We start from the raw sequence: 18,496 nt of genomic DNA on the forward strand, positions 1-18,496 counted from the left end.
CAGTCTTCTGCTATTTGATTTTTCTTCTCAACGTTTTGTTTCTAAAATTGATCCATGATGCCACATATGTAGCTGTAGTTCGATTACTTTCACTGCCATAAAATATTTTATTCCAGAATGTAACCCTTTTCCTATTGATGGACCACTAAATGATTTCCAGTTTTTAGCTATTATGGAAATGCAACAAACATTCTTTGACATGTCTTCTGGTTCACATGTGCAAGAGTTTCTCCAAAGCACATGACAAGGGGGAGAACTGCTGGGTTGTAGGACATGTCCATGAACTACAAGATAATTCGAAAGTACTAGAACCTTGTGATTTATCTTCTCATTTATGTGTTTCAATATATGGAAAGGTTTTTTCTTTAAACTAGTAAAATAAAACACATTTTTCTTTATGATTTGTACTTCTTGTATCCTATTTGAAAAATGCTTCTTTACTCTGAGGTCATAAAGATATTACAGGTATTTGCTTCTAAAATTTTCAGAGTTTGAGACAGGAACCCATTTTTCCACATACCTAATTGTACATTGTTTTCTTTTCAACATATATATTAAATAACATAAATGCCGGGGTGTGGGGGAATAGGTTCCCTTAAACTTTTAAGCTTGAAACATGGACTGGGCCCACCCCAAGAAGCAGAAATATTTTCATTCTAATTATAGAAGTTAAGAAACTACAGAAACCCTTCAATTTAGAGACTAGATTTATCCCAGCAAAATCAATATTAAGTAAGTTTTATTTGATCAAAGATCTCTATTAAGAAATCAGAGATATATTGTCACAGGAAAAGAATTACTTCAAGATACTAACGTGTTAAAAAAGATTCCTGGAGTTATGAAAACACAGCCAACAGCAGGTACAACCCTGTGATATAAGGCAATGTCCCCACTCTCCTTTTAACAAACTGGTAGTAGGTATTTCTAGTCTAGGGACTGTCCCCTTCCCAAGCTTTCCATACCAAGGTGTCTTGTTTTCCATACCAAGGTGCCCCTCCATCTCCAAGCTCTTAATACCTCAAATCTGTGTCCTTCTTTTTCCTTTTGTTGTCTGGATATAGTGTCAATTAATGCTGCACTCTAAGAGAGCTTTGTTGGTTGTTAACAGTCATTTCAAAAACATGACATGTTGCAACTTATAATTTCATTTAGGATTTCAAGGGAAGAAAGCAATTTCATTTCCTACTCAATCACTTCCGTAAATTCAACACTAAAAAATAAATTGACAGACTGGATACCTAGATTGTATTTCATCTCTTCCCTCTGTGGTTTAATAACTTAAAGCTGACACATACCTATTTCCTAATCAGTTACTGAGGCCTAAGGTTACACACCACAAAACAGTTTGAAACATTACAATATGGTTTACACAGCCAAAGAGTAAGCGTTAAGCCTCTATTCAGTGATTCTCAATGGACGGAAAAGTAACAGAGTAGGTGAACAATATGATAAACTTATTAACCTAGAGCACTAAATTTACATTAAACATTAACAACATTAACTTTCTGCTTGGTACTAGCTAAATGGGATCACTTATGAAAGGTCAGAAGCACATGATTAATTGACCTTTTGAAGACTGAGAGGTGGCTTTCAGTTTTCTTCAAGTTATCAAAATGGGTTGTATGAGGATGACCTTAAAACTATTTCCACTTCTACCATAGATCAAATAAAAAGGCAAGAACATTAATCACAGCATTAAGAACCTTAATTTACTCATATTTTAAACTATTACAGGATACTGAGCTCCAAATATAGAAACTGTGAAATCTCCTTCCTTATACACCTATAAATGGTTCCTAATAAGTCTGATATGACTCTTTGGTGCATGTCAAAGAGCATAAAGGCTGTCTCAAAGTAGAAAGATAATTTAAGGTATTTAAGCTTAATTATCCCTCAAGTAAGTATTTGTACAGTAGCCAAAGTTAAATCTTGGCTTGTTTAAAAAAAAAAAAATCAAAGAAGATTCCTAATCTTTTGTTAGCTTCCTAAACATAAGTAAATATCAATTTCCCAATAATGTAGAAGCTATTGTTAAGAAATAGTCTCTTCTTTAGAGGGCCTCAACCTTCACTGCAGAGTAAAATCACCCACAGTCCTTTTAAAAATCAAATACGCAGACCATGTACCCCATGTACCCCAACTGAATCAGAATCTCTGGGGGCAGGACCTAGACATTAGGAGGTTCTGAAGTTCCCAGGTGATCCTGATATGCAGCTAAGGTTAAAATCTGCTTGAAGCAGAGACATAACAGAAGCACCTGACCAATTTTGTTCCTGATATTCCCTAAACTTCAACAAGCTATGTAAACAGGTTTTCAACCACATACAGAATTTAGACATTTAAAGAGTATCACAGTTCCTAAGGAAGGGAGACTATGACGTGACTAACTATGCCAAACCTAAGTATCCCCTTGTTAATGTCAGAGAATGAGTAACAAAAATTAATTCCAGTTACTGCATCTCCAACACTGTTTGGTTTAAGTTAATGCCTTTCCCAGGACCCACGTTTAACATAAAAATCAAAATATCCAAAGCATAGTCTGGACCAACGTATGAGCCTCAAATAAATTTAAAAAAAAAAACCAGCCTTTCTTTTGATTCTTTCTTAAACAATTCTACAGGCTTCCATTTTCACATGACTGACAGCTACTTACTAGTGAACCTACTAAGTATTGGGCTGGCCAAAAAGGTCCGTATAGTTTTTCCATAAAATAAAAGACACATTTTTCATTTTCACCAATAACTTCATTGATTTGCATATTTTGAGTATGTTGATGATCTCCTACGTGGTATAACACTGATTGTTCTCAATTAATGTCTCGACTTGATCACTATCAACTTCAACTGGTCTACCCAACCATGGAACATTGTCCAGAAAGAAATCTCTCAGCATGACACTTTGCAAACCACTTCTGACACATCTAATCAGTCACAGCACCTTCTCCATATACCGCACAAATCTTATCTTGCATTTCAGTTGCATTTTCACTTTCTTGAAATAATAAAGCATAATATGCCAAAAAGGTTGCTTATTTTCTTCCATCTTCAATATTAAAACAACTACACAAAAATTCACCAATTTTAATAAATTTTTTAAAAATACATGGTGATATGACAGCTGTCATAATACAATCTAACAAAATTGTTTCGAATGAAGTTAAAGACAATTAAGTGCTACTAGAGCCATCTTACAGAAAAAAACAAACTTTCTGGTCAACCCAGTAAGTTATTAAAGATACTATAGAGAACTCTAATTCAGGCCTTCACTAAGATGACTGGCTGAGAAACAACATTTGGCAAACCTGCCAAGTTACTATTGTATTTGTGTACACGAACAAGCAGAAGTGCCACCATGTCTAGATAACAGACGTGCATGATCTTCATTCCGAGTTAGTTGTAGTTTTCCATTGTTGTTATTCTTGCTTTCTAATAACCAGTTTTTAGTTCAGCTTTACCATCACCAATTTCATTTGCTATGGGTGTCTAGCAAAGCCTAAGTTTGCAGTGACACACATTTCTATTAGTTTTTCCAATAACTAGACATTGGTACATGTACACTGCACTTCAAATATGAACCAATGAATCAGAATAAAAGTTTGCTAGACAGGAACATTACACTGGTGACTTTGTATTATTTAAATTAACTTCCAACATCCTATCAAGGTAAGTCTAACAACGTTATTTTTTAAGCTTGTGGGGCATAATTTTCTTTATTCACTTAAATATTTATAAAGTAAGTAGTAAGCATTTCCCTTAAATTTCTCTCCAATTTCAACACCTGGTTTCTTTTTCCACCACAAACTAGAAAAGGGTGGGCAGGTAAATTGAGGAGTCTTGACTTGCTGAAGTGAATCAAAATTTTAAAAAGTTTGAGAACCACTGCCTTAAAGGTCTGGGTAGGTATCTGTACTTAGTTTTATTTTGAGAGCCTTGCAGCTTAACTATAAACCCTAACTATAAACCTTTATTGCCACAAAAATAGGGGAAAAGGGGAAACAGGAAGAAAAGGGGTCATCATCAATATAAAAGGTCAGAAAGAGGTCATCTATTGAAAATGTCACAACCAAAACAACCTAATACTATCTGCCTTCAAATGATTACTTTGGTGCTATCGACCTAACAGTGCTCTATTAAGGCAATCTTAAAAGCAAGATAGATACGCTGCAAACATTTATCAAATGTAAATTTATGTGCATATTTTTTGAACATATTCACACTTGGTTTGTAGCATTTAAGAAACTACAGCTATTACTTACTAGCTGACGTCTATTTCTTTTCCAGGTTTCTGCTTTCCTTTTGGAATTCATGTTCTGGAAAGCTGAAAGTAGAGAAAACAAGTTCTAATCAAAGTTCAGACAGGAATGTTTACTACTTTTTAAGCTCTGGTTCAAACCACGTGAGACCCTAAAGTCTGCCAACACATCAGTAACTCTGGATGACACATTTCCCAGCAAGTCTATGAGCCCAAATCAGAGGCTCTAAAGCATCTGTTCAAAGAATCTCATAATGAGGTAAGGCAGCACTGCCATGTGGATCATGTGGCCAGAGGACACAGGCAGGCCTGGATCAGAATTATGGGAAATCAGTCTCATCAGAAGCAAAGGTCCCAAAGTGGACCTAAAGCATTTATGGCTTCTCAAAATTACCATAGAATTTCCAAGAGTGTAACTGTAATCAGAGACTCCTGAATTTATTATACATTACTTGGCATTAGCTTCTCTAAGATGAGCTGTAATTTCACCACATAATTTCAATGGTTTGATAGTGCTCAAGTGAAAAGTAACAGTCATAAAGATAAATTTCTTCCTGCCACAACAGAAAGCAGCATGAGGATAATGCTAATCTGGAACTGTTCCCAGGACTTTTTGCTTTACTGTCCCAACTTCTTCCCCAGGAACCTCTCAGGAGAGTTCCAAAGCCAGCTCTTTCCAATGTCTGTCATAACACATTTGAAGCACTCACCTTGCCTCAGTACACAACTACAAATCAGTTAATTCCCTAAAGCCTCAAAGGAAGACTCTATTAATTCGTCCTGCACATTTTGGTTACCAGGGGAACAGCTTTACTAGGCCCAATTAAGGAACAAAGAGGCTAACATCACTTTTAACACTTACTGAAATCGCTGGGAAGGCTGTGGTTCAAATTCCTGTAAAATTCTGTCCTATGTGCTTTTTTCAGGCCTGTGCAAAGGCCAAAGTCAGAAAGTTTCACATGACCCTGGGGGAAGAAGAAAGAAGGCAATGCAAAACACGCATGGATGTGGGGCACAGCATTACCTTCTCCAGCTCCTTGCAGTATCCATTACAGTGCCACAGCCAAGTACACTGCCTTTTTTTTTTCTTTTATTACAGGGAAAATATATATAATAGCAAATTTTTAAAAGATTACCCCAAATTCTGTTTTACTAATAAAAGTATTTTCATTTTTGCATATCTTGGTTTTTGTCCAAACATAAACTTTTAAACAAAGCTGAACCCCCATAGCATCTAAAGATAATTTTACTTCTTAAACTAACTCAAATATTCTTCTGTTTATATATACAGTCTTTTAAATTACCATTTTTAATGTTTATAGGTAATACCCAAATGACTTAGTACATCACTGCTCAGCCAACACTTCCTCACACCGCACACGCACCTCGCCCCCATCCCCTCACTCCCGCCGCACTGCGGACCACACGCACCCCTGGGACCCGGAGCCCTCTGTTCCCAACCCCAACCCTGCCCGGCCCTGAGAATGGTCTTCGTACATGGTTGTTAAGGAATGAGCAAATCTTTGTTTATGTAGCTTCTCCTCCTCTTGAATTCTCTCAGTAGGATAAATTCTAAGGAGTAAACTATTCCAAAGACAAAAGGGATAAACTTTATTATATAGTTCTTGATAAATGTTGCCAGACTGCATTTCAATCAGTAAGTCTCTAATTCTATCATTCCCTTCAAGGAAAACTCAAACCTCTTGTCAGCCAGACACCATGCTTTAAATGTTTTCTCATTTACATCTCTTACGCCACGCTTCACAGACTTGGGAGTCATCGAAAGGCTTGCTGGTGAAGTGACAAAACCAAAACCAGAATCAACGTGCTCTTTCTCCCCAGACCAGGATAGCTAACCTCTGCAACCCTCTGATCTCATCTGGAAAATGGGGATAATGACATCTTCCTGATAGGAATGATGAGAATTACTGCACACAAGACTCTTAACTTGGTATCTGACACATAAATAGCCCTAAGAAAGAGGTAGGTGTTCTTAGGGTGGTTAAAATTTAAGTAAAGGAGGTAAAACCAAAAATATAGGAGGGAATCCTGATGCTCAGGGATCTACACTGCTCAAGGTCACACAATTATTCAATAGAAGTGTTGTGGCCAATGTTTGAGCCCCAATGACTTTAACATGTGTGGTCATTTACTGACACCACCTTCCTTCAGGCCCTAACATATAAACTTCTCAGGGCATAAGGCTGTAGAAGCCCTGCTCACACGGGTCAGGTTTTATTTTGTTTTTGTTTTTGTTTTCAAAGAAATCCTATTAAGTTTGTCTGTGTGTGTGCGTGTGTACATGCATGCAACAAGGTAAACTGCCAAACAGATAGCTTTGAGCTTGCTAACCTTTTTTTTTTTTTTTCCAGTTTTGCAAATAACTTGTTCTACAAGTCAAGAAACAGGTTAATTTGTAGTTCTCATAATTGCATGTTTTACCTGGATACCTCTAAGAAAGGACTGTGCCTGGAGAAAATGCTATTCAAACCTAGATTTTCAGGGAATTCTGTAGCTATTCTGAGTATACAACAGTTACTCAGAACTCCTACATTTTCACTTCTTCAATATATATGGCCAAATACACAAATGAGCTCACCGGTGAGAACACTTAATCTACAAGTCTGGGCTAGCGTATTATAGAAAGCAAAAAAGCACCTAGCAGGGTCTCCATTTCTCCTCAGCTTGATTGACTCCCCAAGTTCTTAGCCTTCACTGTTTGCTCAACCTGATTATAGACTACAGCGTCCAACTAAGCCAGTATAAGGCTCCTGGGGTACAGGGCCAGGGCATGCAAACCCAAGACCAAAAAAGTGGAGCCAGAGCCACATTAAAAATGTACCTGAACTTACTAACACAGGAAAACACTTTCATATACATTAACATTTTAAATACCAAACTATTTATTTTTAGGATGCTAACTATATACAAATTATTGACACAAACAGAAAAAGTATTGAAGCTATTACACCAAAATAGTGCTTATCTTTGCATGATAAGATTGGTATTTTTCTTCTTTGTAACTGTATATTGTTCAAATTCTCTACTATGCACATGCATTATTCTTATAATGAAGCAAAAGCTACTAACCAGAAGAAATATGACAAATCTCCTGCCCTCTTAAAACAGAAAAGATAAAGGTTTTTAGGGAAAAAATTTAGGCTTTTCAACAATAGCAAGAAAGTTGTCAAAAGGCAGCAAGAAAGAAAAATACTCTAGGAATTAAATTTATTGGGTTGGCCAAAAAATCCGTTCAGTTTTTTCCATAAAATAAAAGACTTATTTTTTTATTTTCAGCAATAACTTTATTGATTCGCATATTTTGAGTATGTCAGCTATCTCCCACGTGGTATAATGTTGATTGTTCTCAATTAATGTCTCGACTTGATCACTATGAACTTGTCTACCCGATTGTGGAGCAACATCCAGCAAGAAATCTCAAGCACAAAACTTCACAAACCACTTCTGACACGTTTGACTGGTCACAACACCTTCTCCATACACGGGTGCAAGTGTTTTTTCGCCTATCAGTTGCGTTGTTACCTTTCTTGAAATAATAAAGCATAATATGCCAAAAACATTGCTTATTTTCATCCACCTTCATTACTAAAATGACCACACAAAAATTCACCAATTTGGATACTTTTTTAAAATGCATGCTGATATGCCAGCTGTCACAATACAATCTAACAAAATTGTTTCAAATGAAACAATTTCCAATGAAGTTAAAGACAGCTAAGGGCCACTAGAGCCATCTTACAGAAAAAAAATCTAGCTTTTTGGCCAACCCAAAACTTTTCTGCTTAGAAGAAAAATTCAGTCTAGACAACAATTCTGTGTAACAGAACATAACACTGTACAATTTGATAGCTGGATGGAACTTTGAAACTTCTCTGAATCACTATATTCACTTTATAGGTAAGTGAGGTCCAGAAGGTAAAGACTTCCAAGAAGTATCCAGCAGTCTAGCAGGAGATTCTCTTCAGATCTGCTGTGAGCTTAAGAACCAAGCAACTATAAGCTCATTTGCATGTCTAATGATAAATATAAAAAGGCCATTACAGAGGCTGAGCAGGACTCTTCTTTAAACAGAGGGCATAAGATCTGGAACCTGCACTTTGTGACAGTGTCGTGGTTGTTGCTGTTGTGCCTGACTTCCTGTCCCTGGCTGAATTCCTCAACTGATGGCACTGTCCAGCAGAGGTGATGCATCAGTAGAATTGCATGCTAAGAGAAGATGACTAACTTTGGCTTTTTTTTTTTTTTTTTCCCCACAAAATAACCTTCTAAATAAATTTTACTCTTAATCATTTTCAAAATGTCCTTTATTTTTAAGAGGCACATTCAATCAAATTATAAAATCATAAGCCTTTCAAAGAAAGGAAGTAACAGCAAACTTACCAGTTAAAAAGAAAAAAGAGAGAGAGAGATACAAAGGAGTTCAGAGCTCCTCAACTTCCCTACAGGGACTGGCAGGCAGTGCAGGCATCAAAGCAGAGGCTGCTCACACTGCAAAGTGCACACGGTCACACTGCTACCCCAGCGCCCCGCAGTACCTTGCTGTCCAGGAGAAGGTTGTCTGGTTTGATGTCTCTGTGGATGAATCCCAGTTGGTGGATGGAGTCTATGGCTAATGCTGTCTCTGCTATATAAAACTGCGTCTCCTCCTCTGTCAAGGTGTCTTTTTTCATCAGTAGGGTCATCATGTCCCCTGGAAACAAGATACAAAGCCACACACACACACACACACACACACACACACACACACACACACACACACAACACACATGAATAAGTGCCCGTTTTCAGATATGTCTTCCCTATCTGTCAACAGCAGGCTTATGCTGTGTTCCAGGGACTGACCCACAGAGGCCCCCTGGGCAGAAATGCTAAGCAGTTTCTAACACTTGAAAGGTAAAACTCACAGCCACAGAGAGCAAAGCACTGTCACCCAGCCTAACTGACAACTACCACTGAGCTAGGATTTCCATTCTACTTTGAGAGAAAAAGAAAATGTCTCTCATACTAAAAAAAAGAAAGTTTGCTTACGATAAATTTTTGAACTGGGGATAAAGGCTACTTTACTTTTAACTTTGCACAGTTGTCTGCAAACTTCCTAGAACTAAATGGCATTTCCACGTAAGTTGTATTGCCATTGTTATAGAGAGAGGCTGAAATGCCAAACAACAATGCAAACACTTGGGGAAGCTGAAAATAAACTCTCCAATTTCTATTCACACAACACTAGAACATAAACAAAAAAGTGGGATTTAGGAAGCAAACTGACAGTCAGCAAAACTAAAACTAAACTGAAAACGCTCCACAGAGACTGTGTGATAACTGCTTCCCCAAAGTGCACACTAGACACCACCTCCCAAGATCCGTGGGGTTTTTTCCTTCAGTGTTTTATTATAGGTATTTAAATATACAGTGATATGCTTTATGCCATTTTTTACAACACATTACCAATAGTCTAACAATTAAAAGGTAACTTCCTTGTTTTCTGCAAAGCCAAAATTTAATTATCCCTGCTTAATATGAGCAGCATAAAATGGCAAAAGAAAGATTCTGATCCTAACTCAACAATTAGACAAAAGCAAAGCAAGTATGTCTAACATGTAGTTTAAAGCTAAGAAAAACAGGAAAGCCATTTATGTGAGAAAATAGGAAAAAGAGAAAGAAACTTCTGATCAGAGCATCATGCTGGGTTTTTTTTTTTTAAATTTCATTTCATTTATAACTTGGGAAATTTTTATATTCTTACAGAAAAGTGGGTATTTTACCCCCAAAGGGAAAAAAAAAAGAAAATGAATCCTTTTATTAAAATGTTCTTTTTTGATCCAAGACTTGGAAAATACGAATCCCTACTGACTCCTGGCAGCCACACATGCAACCTGGGGGCACACTAGTGACATTAAGGACAGCATGCGCAGGCCGGCTCTAAGGTAGCCTTGTGGCAGCCGATGGCCTCCCCTGGGCCAGCTTGCCCAGGTGATCAGAGAGCTCCGGCCAGATGGTCTATGGCCCTGCAGGCCAGCCCCACCAGGTGCAAAGGGCAGGGTCCGGGGGCATGAGAAGCTATGGAAGTTGATGCAAGCAAAGTTGAGGAGACACATGTCAAGGAGCTCGTGGCTGAGCTGGTTCTTATTCCTATTTAAGAACTGGCATCTAAATAATAAAAAGTTTCTCCTCATTCTAGCAGTCTATTTTCTAACCTTCATTAATTGTTAATAAAAAACTATTGATGACCCTAAATCTAAAAGTTGTCACAAGATCAGAATATTATGCCACAATTATATTTGCTTTTCCACAGAAACAAAAAAGAAAAAATTTTCTTTTTTTCCCCACCAGAGTTTGCTCATATTCATCTGCTCACTGGGAAACAGACTGTGCTTCCTAGAAGAGATGGTAGGTACTAGTCTGGGTTTGTTTTGGAGCTGTCTTAGGAGACCCACATGCTAAGTTACATGAAACTTAATGATCTCAAAATGAGAAATTGATTCTGGCTAATATAGGTAATGAGAAATTCAATCCTTACTAATATAAGTTACAGAAACAGAAAACAAAAGAGTTGAAGCAAAGAATGTTATGGTTTCTATTTTGTCACTTGGGAAACTGATTATACATGATTCTCATTGACAGGAGAGCAGGCAGAATCCCTAATTTATCCTTATATATTTAGAAAGAAAAAAGAAAGAAACATCCATCTGAAATCATGAGAATGTGAAGGTTATTTTTATGGCACTAAGGATTGTAGAAAGGCACCCAGTATGAGACAGGTTACTGACTTTCTTACACACCTAAAAAAGATTTAGAAAGTAACTTTGTGAGCAAGGATTAGAAAGGAGGGTTAATTGAGGTGAGAAAGAAGCCACAGAACAAAAAGGAAAAATGACCTTTCATCATCAAGTAATTACCTCCAGGCAGGAACTCCATGATTAGGTAGAGGTTTAGCTTATCCTGAAAACTATAGAACATTTTCACAACCCACAAACTGTCTGCCTCCACTAGAATGTCACGCTCCGCACGAATGTGGCCAACCTGGAGGTATATGCATTTGATTAATGACAAGACTTGCTCTGCTTTATTAGACTGAATATTTGTTTAAACAATTTAAATACTATTTTGAGTATTATATTGTGATGATGCAAAAGACCTAATTTATGCTTAGGCAAACCTACTAACTCAAAATTGACAACATTTGACTTGACGGTATTCAATAATGAAAACTTAAGTGATGAAAGGCTTAAAAAATGAAAAAATGAATGGCTGTAATGCAAACAGCAACTTTAACAGCACGAAAAATTGAACTTCTGATTAGTTATAATAACCATTATTTTTCATACCTTTTTGTTCCAATACAGTACTCCCTCCTCATTGGAGAGGGATACTTTCCACGCCCCCCCAGAGGATGCCTGGAACCAAGGACAGCATGGAGCTCTATATATAATACTATGTTTTTCCCTATACATACATACCAGTGATAAAGTTTAATTTATAAATTAGACACAGTAAGAGGTTAACAACAAAAACTAATAATAAAATACAATTATAACAATATACTGTGATAACAGTTATGTGAATGGCTTTAACTTTAACACAAGCACTACATCAGTCAGTCTGGTAACTGAGATGGCCACTAAGTGGCTAACAGGCAGGTAGTGTGTATGGCGCAGATCCACTGGACAAAGGGTTGACTCGTATCCCAGGCAGATGGAGCAGGACGGTGCATGGTTTCACCATGCTAGTCAGAACGGTGCACAGTTTAAAACTTATGAACTGTTTATTTCTGGGATTTTCCATTTAACATTTTCAGACCACAGCTGAACACAGGTAACTGAAACCACAGAAAATGAAACTGCAGATAAGGGAGAACTAATGTAATCTTTTATAAAAGAATATATCTCAAGATGAGATTCTAAAAAGTCCTGGCTCAGGTGTGCAGGAGTATCTGCAATGCCAGCGCCCTCACTGACAGTGCTCACGGAACTGAAATGTAAGAATACCTAAGAAAAGTTTTAGGTTTGAATTTATGACATTTCCAGTTTCCTACTCTGACTGAAATATCTAGCGAAGGAGACCAAGGTGCCGAAGATTTGGGAGAACAGACAGAATTCATTAAAAAATGTTTTATTATAAAATTTCCCCTACCTACTTTTAATATATACTAGTAATCAAAACAGTGCTGGATATTATCAAATCTAGCCTCCTCTCCTCTTCTGTTAAGTATCACAAGTGTAAAGTTGGACTGAATAAGATCTAAATTTATTAAGCCCAGTCCAATCCTTGAAGAGAGGTTTTGGTCTTAACATTTGCCACAGGGCTTGAGTTTACCATGTGTTCAAAGGTAATGATTTACCAAAGTTCACAAACCAGCACTCCTTTTGGCAAACTCAGTCCATGGGCGTGGTTTCATTTGATATAATGTTCTATATGCTTTTTTTAAAATTGTATTTAGCAAAACCAGGCACTTTTCCATTTGGACACAAATCCTACCCCTCTCTCCTGTCTTATACCTAACCTGCCTCATTTTTTCATGCTAATTCCCAGGGGCCTGAAGGCATCTGAGTTTATTTACTATTTGAGTTTCCAATTGCTACTAAAATTGTTCCACGTATTTTTAAATAGCAGAAACATTTTTACGTCTCTACTTACAACATGAGGGTGGGAAAAACGGAACATAGGATGATAAGGAACAGTGTTGTGAATCATGACAAAGTCCGGTAAAGCTACTGCCTTTACTCAACTTTCATACAGGAGTAATCTTTTGGGAAACGCTAATGCCACTTGCTAACGGGCAGCTGGGGCTTTGACCAAGTCATTACCAGACACGAATATTGTACAAGGCAGCTTTCACCTGCCTCTGCTTCCCCTGGCTCCTGTTAAAGCCTGTTCCAACTGCAGGGAGCAAGAGAAAAGGTGAGGCACTACTATTACCACTTGTCACTCATCTTGAAGGACAGACTGTTGACTACAGCATTCCCCATTTGTCAAGGAGAAAGCTATAGTCACTTGAGCTCACCTTGCACTTCTCCCCTAGGGCTAAATTAGCAGCCAGAATCCTCAAGATGGAGGGGTGGAGGCTGGGCTGGTTTGGCTCAGTGGAGTGAGTGCCAGTCTGCTAACCAAAAGGTTGCTCGTTCACTCCCTGATCAGGGCACAGGCCTGGGTTGCAGGCCAGGTTCCCAGGTTCCCAGGTGAGGGTGTATGATAGGCTACCAATCGAGCTGTTTCTCTACCTCTTTTTCTCCCTCTCTTCCCCTCTCTCTAAAAATAAATAAATAAATTTAAAAAAAAAAAAAAAAGGACCTAGGAGTAGAGTCAGGTGAATATAGGATAAGGGTAGGTGCAACTCAGACCAGAGGTTGCAGTTCCTGTCCCCTGTTCCATAAATATTTAATGGAGTGGGGAATTACATGCTGGTTGCTATCCTGGGCACTAGGAAAGCAGGGATACAAGTCAGTCTTTTGTCCCATCTTAATACTAAAACTGGCATCACAATTAGAGGTTTTCCTTTTGCACTGAAAGAGAAACATGAAGAAACTAGCTAAATGCTGGTCTCTTATCCTTTAAAATTTATTTTCCAGGTGGCCAAAATTTCCACCCTGTGAGACAGAGTAACAACCTGAACTCTCAGTGGGTAGCTTTAATTCTTGCTCATTTTGGTAAAAAACAAACAAAAAACTTTTCCTCTAAATAAGGCACCTGTACCTACAAAAAGTTAGGCTCTGAATCTAAACTTTGTAAGCCATACCCAAAAGTGAGGGATCTGCAGTGGTCTACTCCCAGTCTCACCTAGCGCAGCTGTGGCTCGCTTCTCCAAGTCGGTGACCCACAGAGGGATTGTGGCCAGGAACCTTCACTGGCCCATACTGAGATCAGCCCAGGGCGATGAGTACAATGGCAAGGTGGACTCACATCCTAATCCTAACAGATATTTCCTTTACTTTCATTTAGAAAAGTTTCAGAAATTAATCTTGAAGAAGGTACAATATCTGAGAAAATGTTTTTATACAATGTCTGGATCATCTCTGTTACCATGTTGGGGAACTGGCACAAGTTATGAAGGATTAATAAGTGAGAACTATGATGTGCACGTCTTTACAATTTTATTCTGAGTGGTAATTATTTCATAAAGAAAGATTTTGTGCCTTGGGTAAACCAATAGGAAATATGGCTTGTAAAAATAAAGCTTACTTGTGAAATACAAAATATACTAACTCATCAGTACAGATTTACAGTTTCCTTTTCAAGATCAGCTAAAACTCTTTCACCCATATCACATGGCCTACACCCATATCACACACTAATTTTTAGATAACACATAAATAGAGCTGTTGCGCATTTTTAATAAGGCTGGTGTTAGCATAAACTATAATATCTGAAGATTTACTGCCAGGCTATTTGATACTCTGAATCGAAATTCTTGGGAGTCTAATGCTTCTGGGTAACATGAAAATTAAAGAGAAAATACAAATTCCAAGTGTAAGGCTGGAATTTTAACAAAACCTCAGTGATTATACCTCCTCACCAGAGGCAGAAAGGATTGGGTGTGGGGCCAGTACCCCCGCCCCAACTCCTGGGCACTATGTACAGAGCTCTCCTGGCCCCAGGGTCTCTTTGCCCTCCCTTGGCACCTGATCTTTTACAGGGTATTTACAGGCATCGCTCCCTTCAATTTGTTCTTAAGCAACCAGCTAAAGTAAACTAGATGTATAGAAAGTCTGTATTCTTGTTTTTAATATACTGTCCAATATTTAAAATTTATTTTGTACAAACTACTCATGTATCCTATAAATCTACTTGCAAAGTAGGTTTAAATTTTAAAAAGTGTTCTTAATCATTAATGAAGAATGTGCACTGCTCTGCCGTTTACATATTTTTTCAAATTCATTCAAGAAGACTGTTTTCTCTTAGGTAATGATGACCTACTCAGAAGACCCAACTTTGGTTCCAGTGTACAAAATAAAGTATATTAAGACACATTTTAGATTGCAAATTCCAAATTCTAATTCCTAAGCCTCAGTTCCAAAGTGTATATGCAATTTCTGTCCCTCAGCATTCAGTGAGGAACATGCTACCCATCAAGGGTTACCTCCAAAAAGGCTCATGAGGACAACTGGGATTCAAAAATAGTAGGTGCTTCCCTAATTGGTTTTCAACTTTAAGAAGACTGCACAAAATGTACAGGCATTATTTATACTTTTAAAATATATGTACAATGGTGGAAAGAAGGGGAAGGGACTAGACAAAGAACACGTACGAATGACCCATGGACACGGACAACAGAGTGGGAACTGACTGTGGGCACGAGGGGTGGAGGTGGGGTGGGTGGAGGCGGGTAAAGGGGGAAAAATTGAGACAACTATAACAGAATAAACATGATTTATAAATTTTAAAAAATTAAAATAAATGTAACTGCTTCTTTGTTGGATAAGAAAAATATTATATGTATATTTATACATGACAGAGCTAAAGAAAACTGTAATCACAATATACATTTTAATTAAGCAAAAGAACAGTTTTAGGAGACAAGTTCATAAGCTGACTAAAATCCCTACTAATTGTGCTTTACCTGCTCTTTTTCAAGCATATCTGCTTTACGGAGTATTTTCATTGCATACACATGCCCTGTATCTTTCTTCTGAACAAGCCGCACCTAAAAGTTATAAAAAATATGCCAAATTAAAAGTTCACAATACCAAACTAATGCTTTCATGTGTTAAAGAAAGTAGTATTTAAACTGAAAAAGTATTACAGTTTTCATATAAGCATCTAGCAATAACGAAGCAAAAGAAAATGCTTTTTGATTAGGATACATTAAGCCCAATGAAGCCAGTGCTGGAAACACCCTCAGATACCTCCACATGTGAACAGCTCTGGCTCCCCAAGTAAACAAAACAATCTAATTTAAAACCCTCATTTTTTAACTTAAGGGCTCATTAAACTCGTGGCACATGTCATACAGTCAGTTCAGAAAATCTAAGTAAATGATTACAACGTTTAAAACAATATCAAAAGTGCATGCGTAGGAAAAAAATCTAAAATGTATATTAGGGAAATAGAGTTTTATGCAGTTTTCCTTCCTCTCAATTTTCCAACGTTTTTAAGAGAGAATAGATAAATAGATGAAAAGAAAATTAATGGTCAAATGTACACACTCCCCAAAACACTTCTTGGCAATTCCCTGCACATTCGCCCCTTCCTCACCCCAGCTATGTATGTTTCCTTCTTCCTGAACCTTTGTTTTCTTGACTGAATCCCACATCCCTCCCTCACTGAACAGAAAGCAATTTAGAGGGGGTACTGTCTGTTTCCCTTTCTTACGGGGCTAACAGGGATTCTGAATGCTGAGGGATCAATTTAATCTTCTACCTGTGCTTTTGTATGCACTTACATTTTCCTCAAGATACAGATTTTCAACAATACGATGCTCCTTTTATACAAAGATAATGAAACTACTGCATCAGTAATTCATCCACTTTGGATGTTTTCCATTAGGGAATGACCTCGCATGGGTTCGCTCAAACCCTCCCCACCAGATTACTCCTATAACCAAGCAGGATGCATCTGAAAGACTAGCTGGGACAAAGCTACAAGTTCTTTCAACTCTCTACCACTACCTATATATCTCATTTCTACAAATCCTGTCTCCTGGGGCAATCTTTTTAGAGCTGTACCAATCGGGCATGAGGGAATAAAGGGTGGAGATATGCTATTAGTTCACTCCTGGAGAGGCAATGTGGTACTGGGGAAAATAAGGGCTTTAAGCTCAGGAAACCTAGGCCCTGGATGGGTCAGTTGATTAGAGCGTCATTCCAATACACCATGGTTGTGGGACAAGAATCAGTCAATGAATGCATAAATAAGTGGAGCAACAAATCAGTGTTTCTCGCTCTCTCCCCACTTCCCTTCTCTCCCTAAAATCAATAAATAGAATTTTTTTAAAAAGATCAGGAAGCCTGGATCAACTTCTGGTACCACTAGTCCAATGGCTGTGTGACACTATAACATTACATATCCCCTGAGTCATCTGAGTTATCGTCATGATTATAGCAGAAAAACCCAGTAAATAATAAGTACTGATTTCCTTCTACCTTTCAATTCTCCCTCTAGATCAATACTTAAGGCTTCAACATCATCTCTGGTAAAACAGAAAAACAATCAGAGATCTGGGACAGTGGAAAGGGGAAGAAAGAGGACAGACAGAGCAGTTAGGATGTGGGGCTGGCATGCTCGGCCCACCTACCCACATGCAGTTCTACCAACAATCATGAGCTCCTGGTATATTAGAAGCTTTGAAGTCCTGTGGTATTTCTGTACTGGATAAATAGCTGTAGCTGTGGGGTTTTTTCTTACCTCACCAAATGCTCCTCTCCCTATTACTTTTAAAGACTCAAAATCTTCCAATCCGAGCCTTGTTCTCTTCAAACGAAGAAACTCTGTTTCCTTTCGAGCATGAGCTGATCTCCTGAGTCGTTTCTAAGGTTTAAATAAAAGGGGAGAGGGATGGGAGAGTGAGGAGTTGAAATTCTGCAACCAAGTCATATTTGTGATTTGACCCATCTGGAAAACAGGCCACACCAGACAAAGCTTAATTTTTCACACATGAAAGCACCACACAAGGACCCTTACAGGTCACTTCTCCCCTCCCTGGCCTTCAGATACAGTAACCAAACTGTAGTGAACACACGGGTGCTTCCTCTGAGGACTCTTCACTAAATGACCTCAGCAATCAACTAGCCTAACCTTGCTAATGAAGGAGGGCTAAACAATCAACAACATTTTCCTTTAACCTTTGTTAAGAGAAAATAAAAGTGCGCGCTTTTAAATTTCCTTCTGGGTTTTTTACTCATTGCAGTTCATTTTATGCTTCAGTTTTGTATTATCCCTACAAATCTGGGATATTTTTCACCATTTTCCTGGGTTCTGTGATTCATTCCTATTTTTGAAAGCATTTCCACTGCCATTTCAGTTCCTTGCACAGTTTCTTGTTAACTGTATTTTCTCCAACCACATCTGTGGGCACTGGAGAAAAGGGCCGATTTGAGAGATTTTTGCCTTAATAATGATTTCAGAAATTTGTCCCACTTCCCTGAAGCCTTTTCAGTGAATTCTGTAAGTATGCTATAACTTGCTTTTTAACATTTTAATTTGGCTTCATCTATTCCTTTTCTTGGGATTCTAAATTAATTCTAATTAACTAATTTTAATGTAGAACTAGAGTCTTCCTCTCCTGAATGCT

General features: G+C 37.9%; 1 protein-coding gene across 2 annotated transcripts in view; it reads right to left on the minus strand.

The window, feature by feature from the left end:
• Positions 1-18,496, minus strand: part of STK38 (serine/threonine kinase 38) — a 37,898-nt gene that overhangs the window by 7,555 nt on the left and 11,847 nt on the right. For both annotated transcript variants that reach the window (XM_054569284.1, XM_054569283.1), the window contains exons 4-9: positions 17,611-17,733; positions 15,827-15,910; positions 11,169-11,292; positions 8,808-8,962; positions 5,114-5,216; positions 4,256-4,317 (exon numbers count right to left, since the gene is read on the minus strand). In XM_054569284.1, coding sequence (XP_054425259.1) covers positions 4,256-4,317; positions 5,114-5,216; positions 8,808-8,962; positions 11,169-11,292; positions 15,827-15,910; positions 17,611-17,733 — 651 coding nt within the window. The remainder of the gene's footprint in view (positions 1-4,255; positions 4,318-5,113; positions 5,217-8,807; positions 8,963-11,168; positions 11,293-15,826; positions 15,911-17,610; positions 17,734-18,496) is intronic.

Source organism: Pteronotus mesoamericanus, unplaced genomic scaffold, assembly GCF_021234165.1.
Source record: "Pteronotus mesoamericanus isolate MK-2021 breed Mesoamerican mustached bat unplaced genomic scaffold, CSHL_Meso_final contig_20, whole genome shotgun sequence".
In the NCBI taxonomy this organism is placed as follows: Eukaryota; Metazoa; Chordata; class Mammalia; order Chiroptera; family Mormoopidae; genus Pteronotus; species Pteronotus mesoamericanus.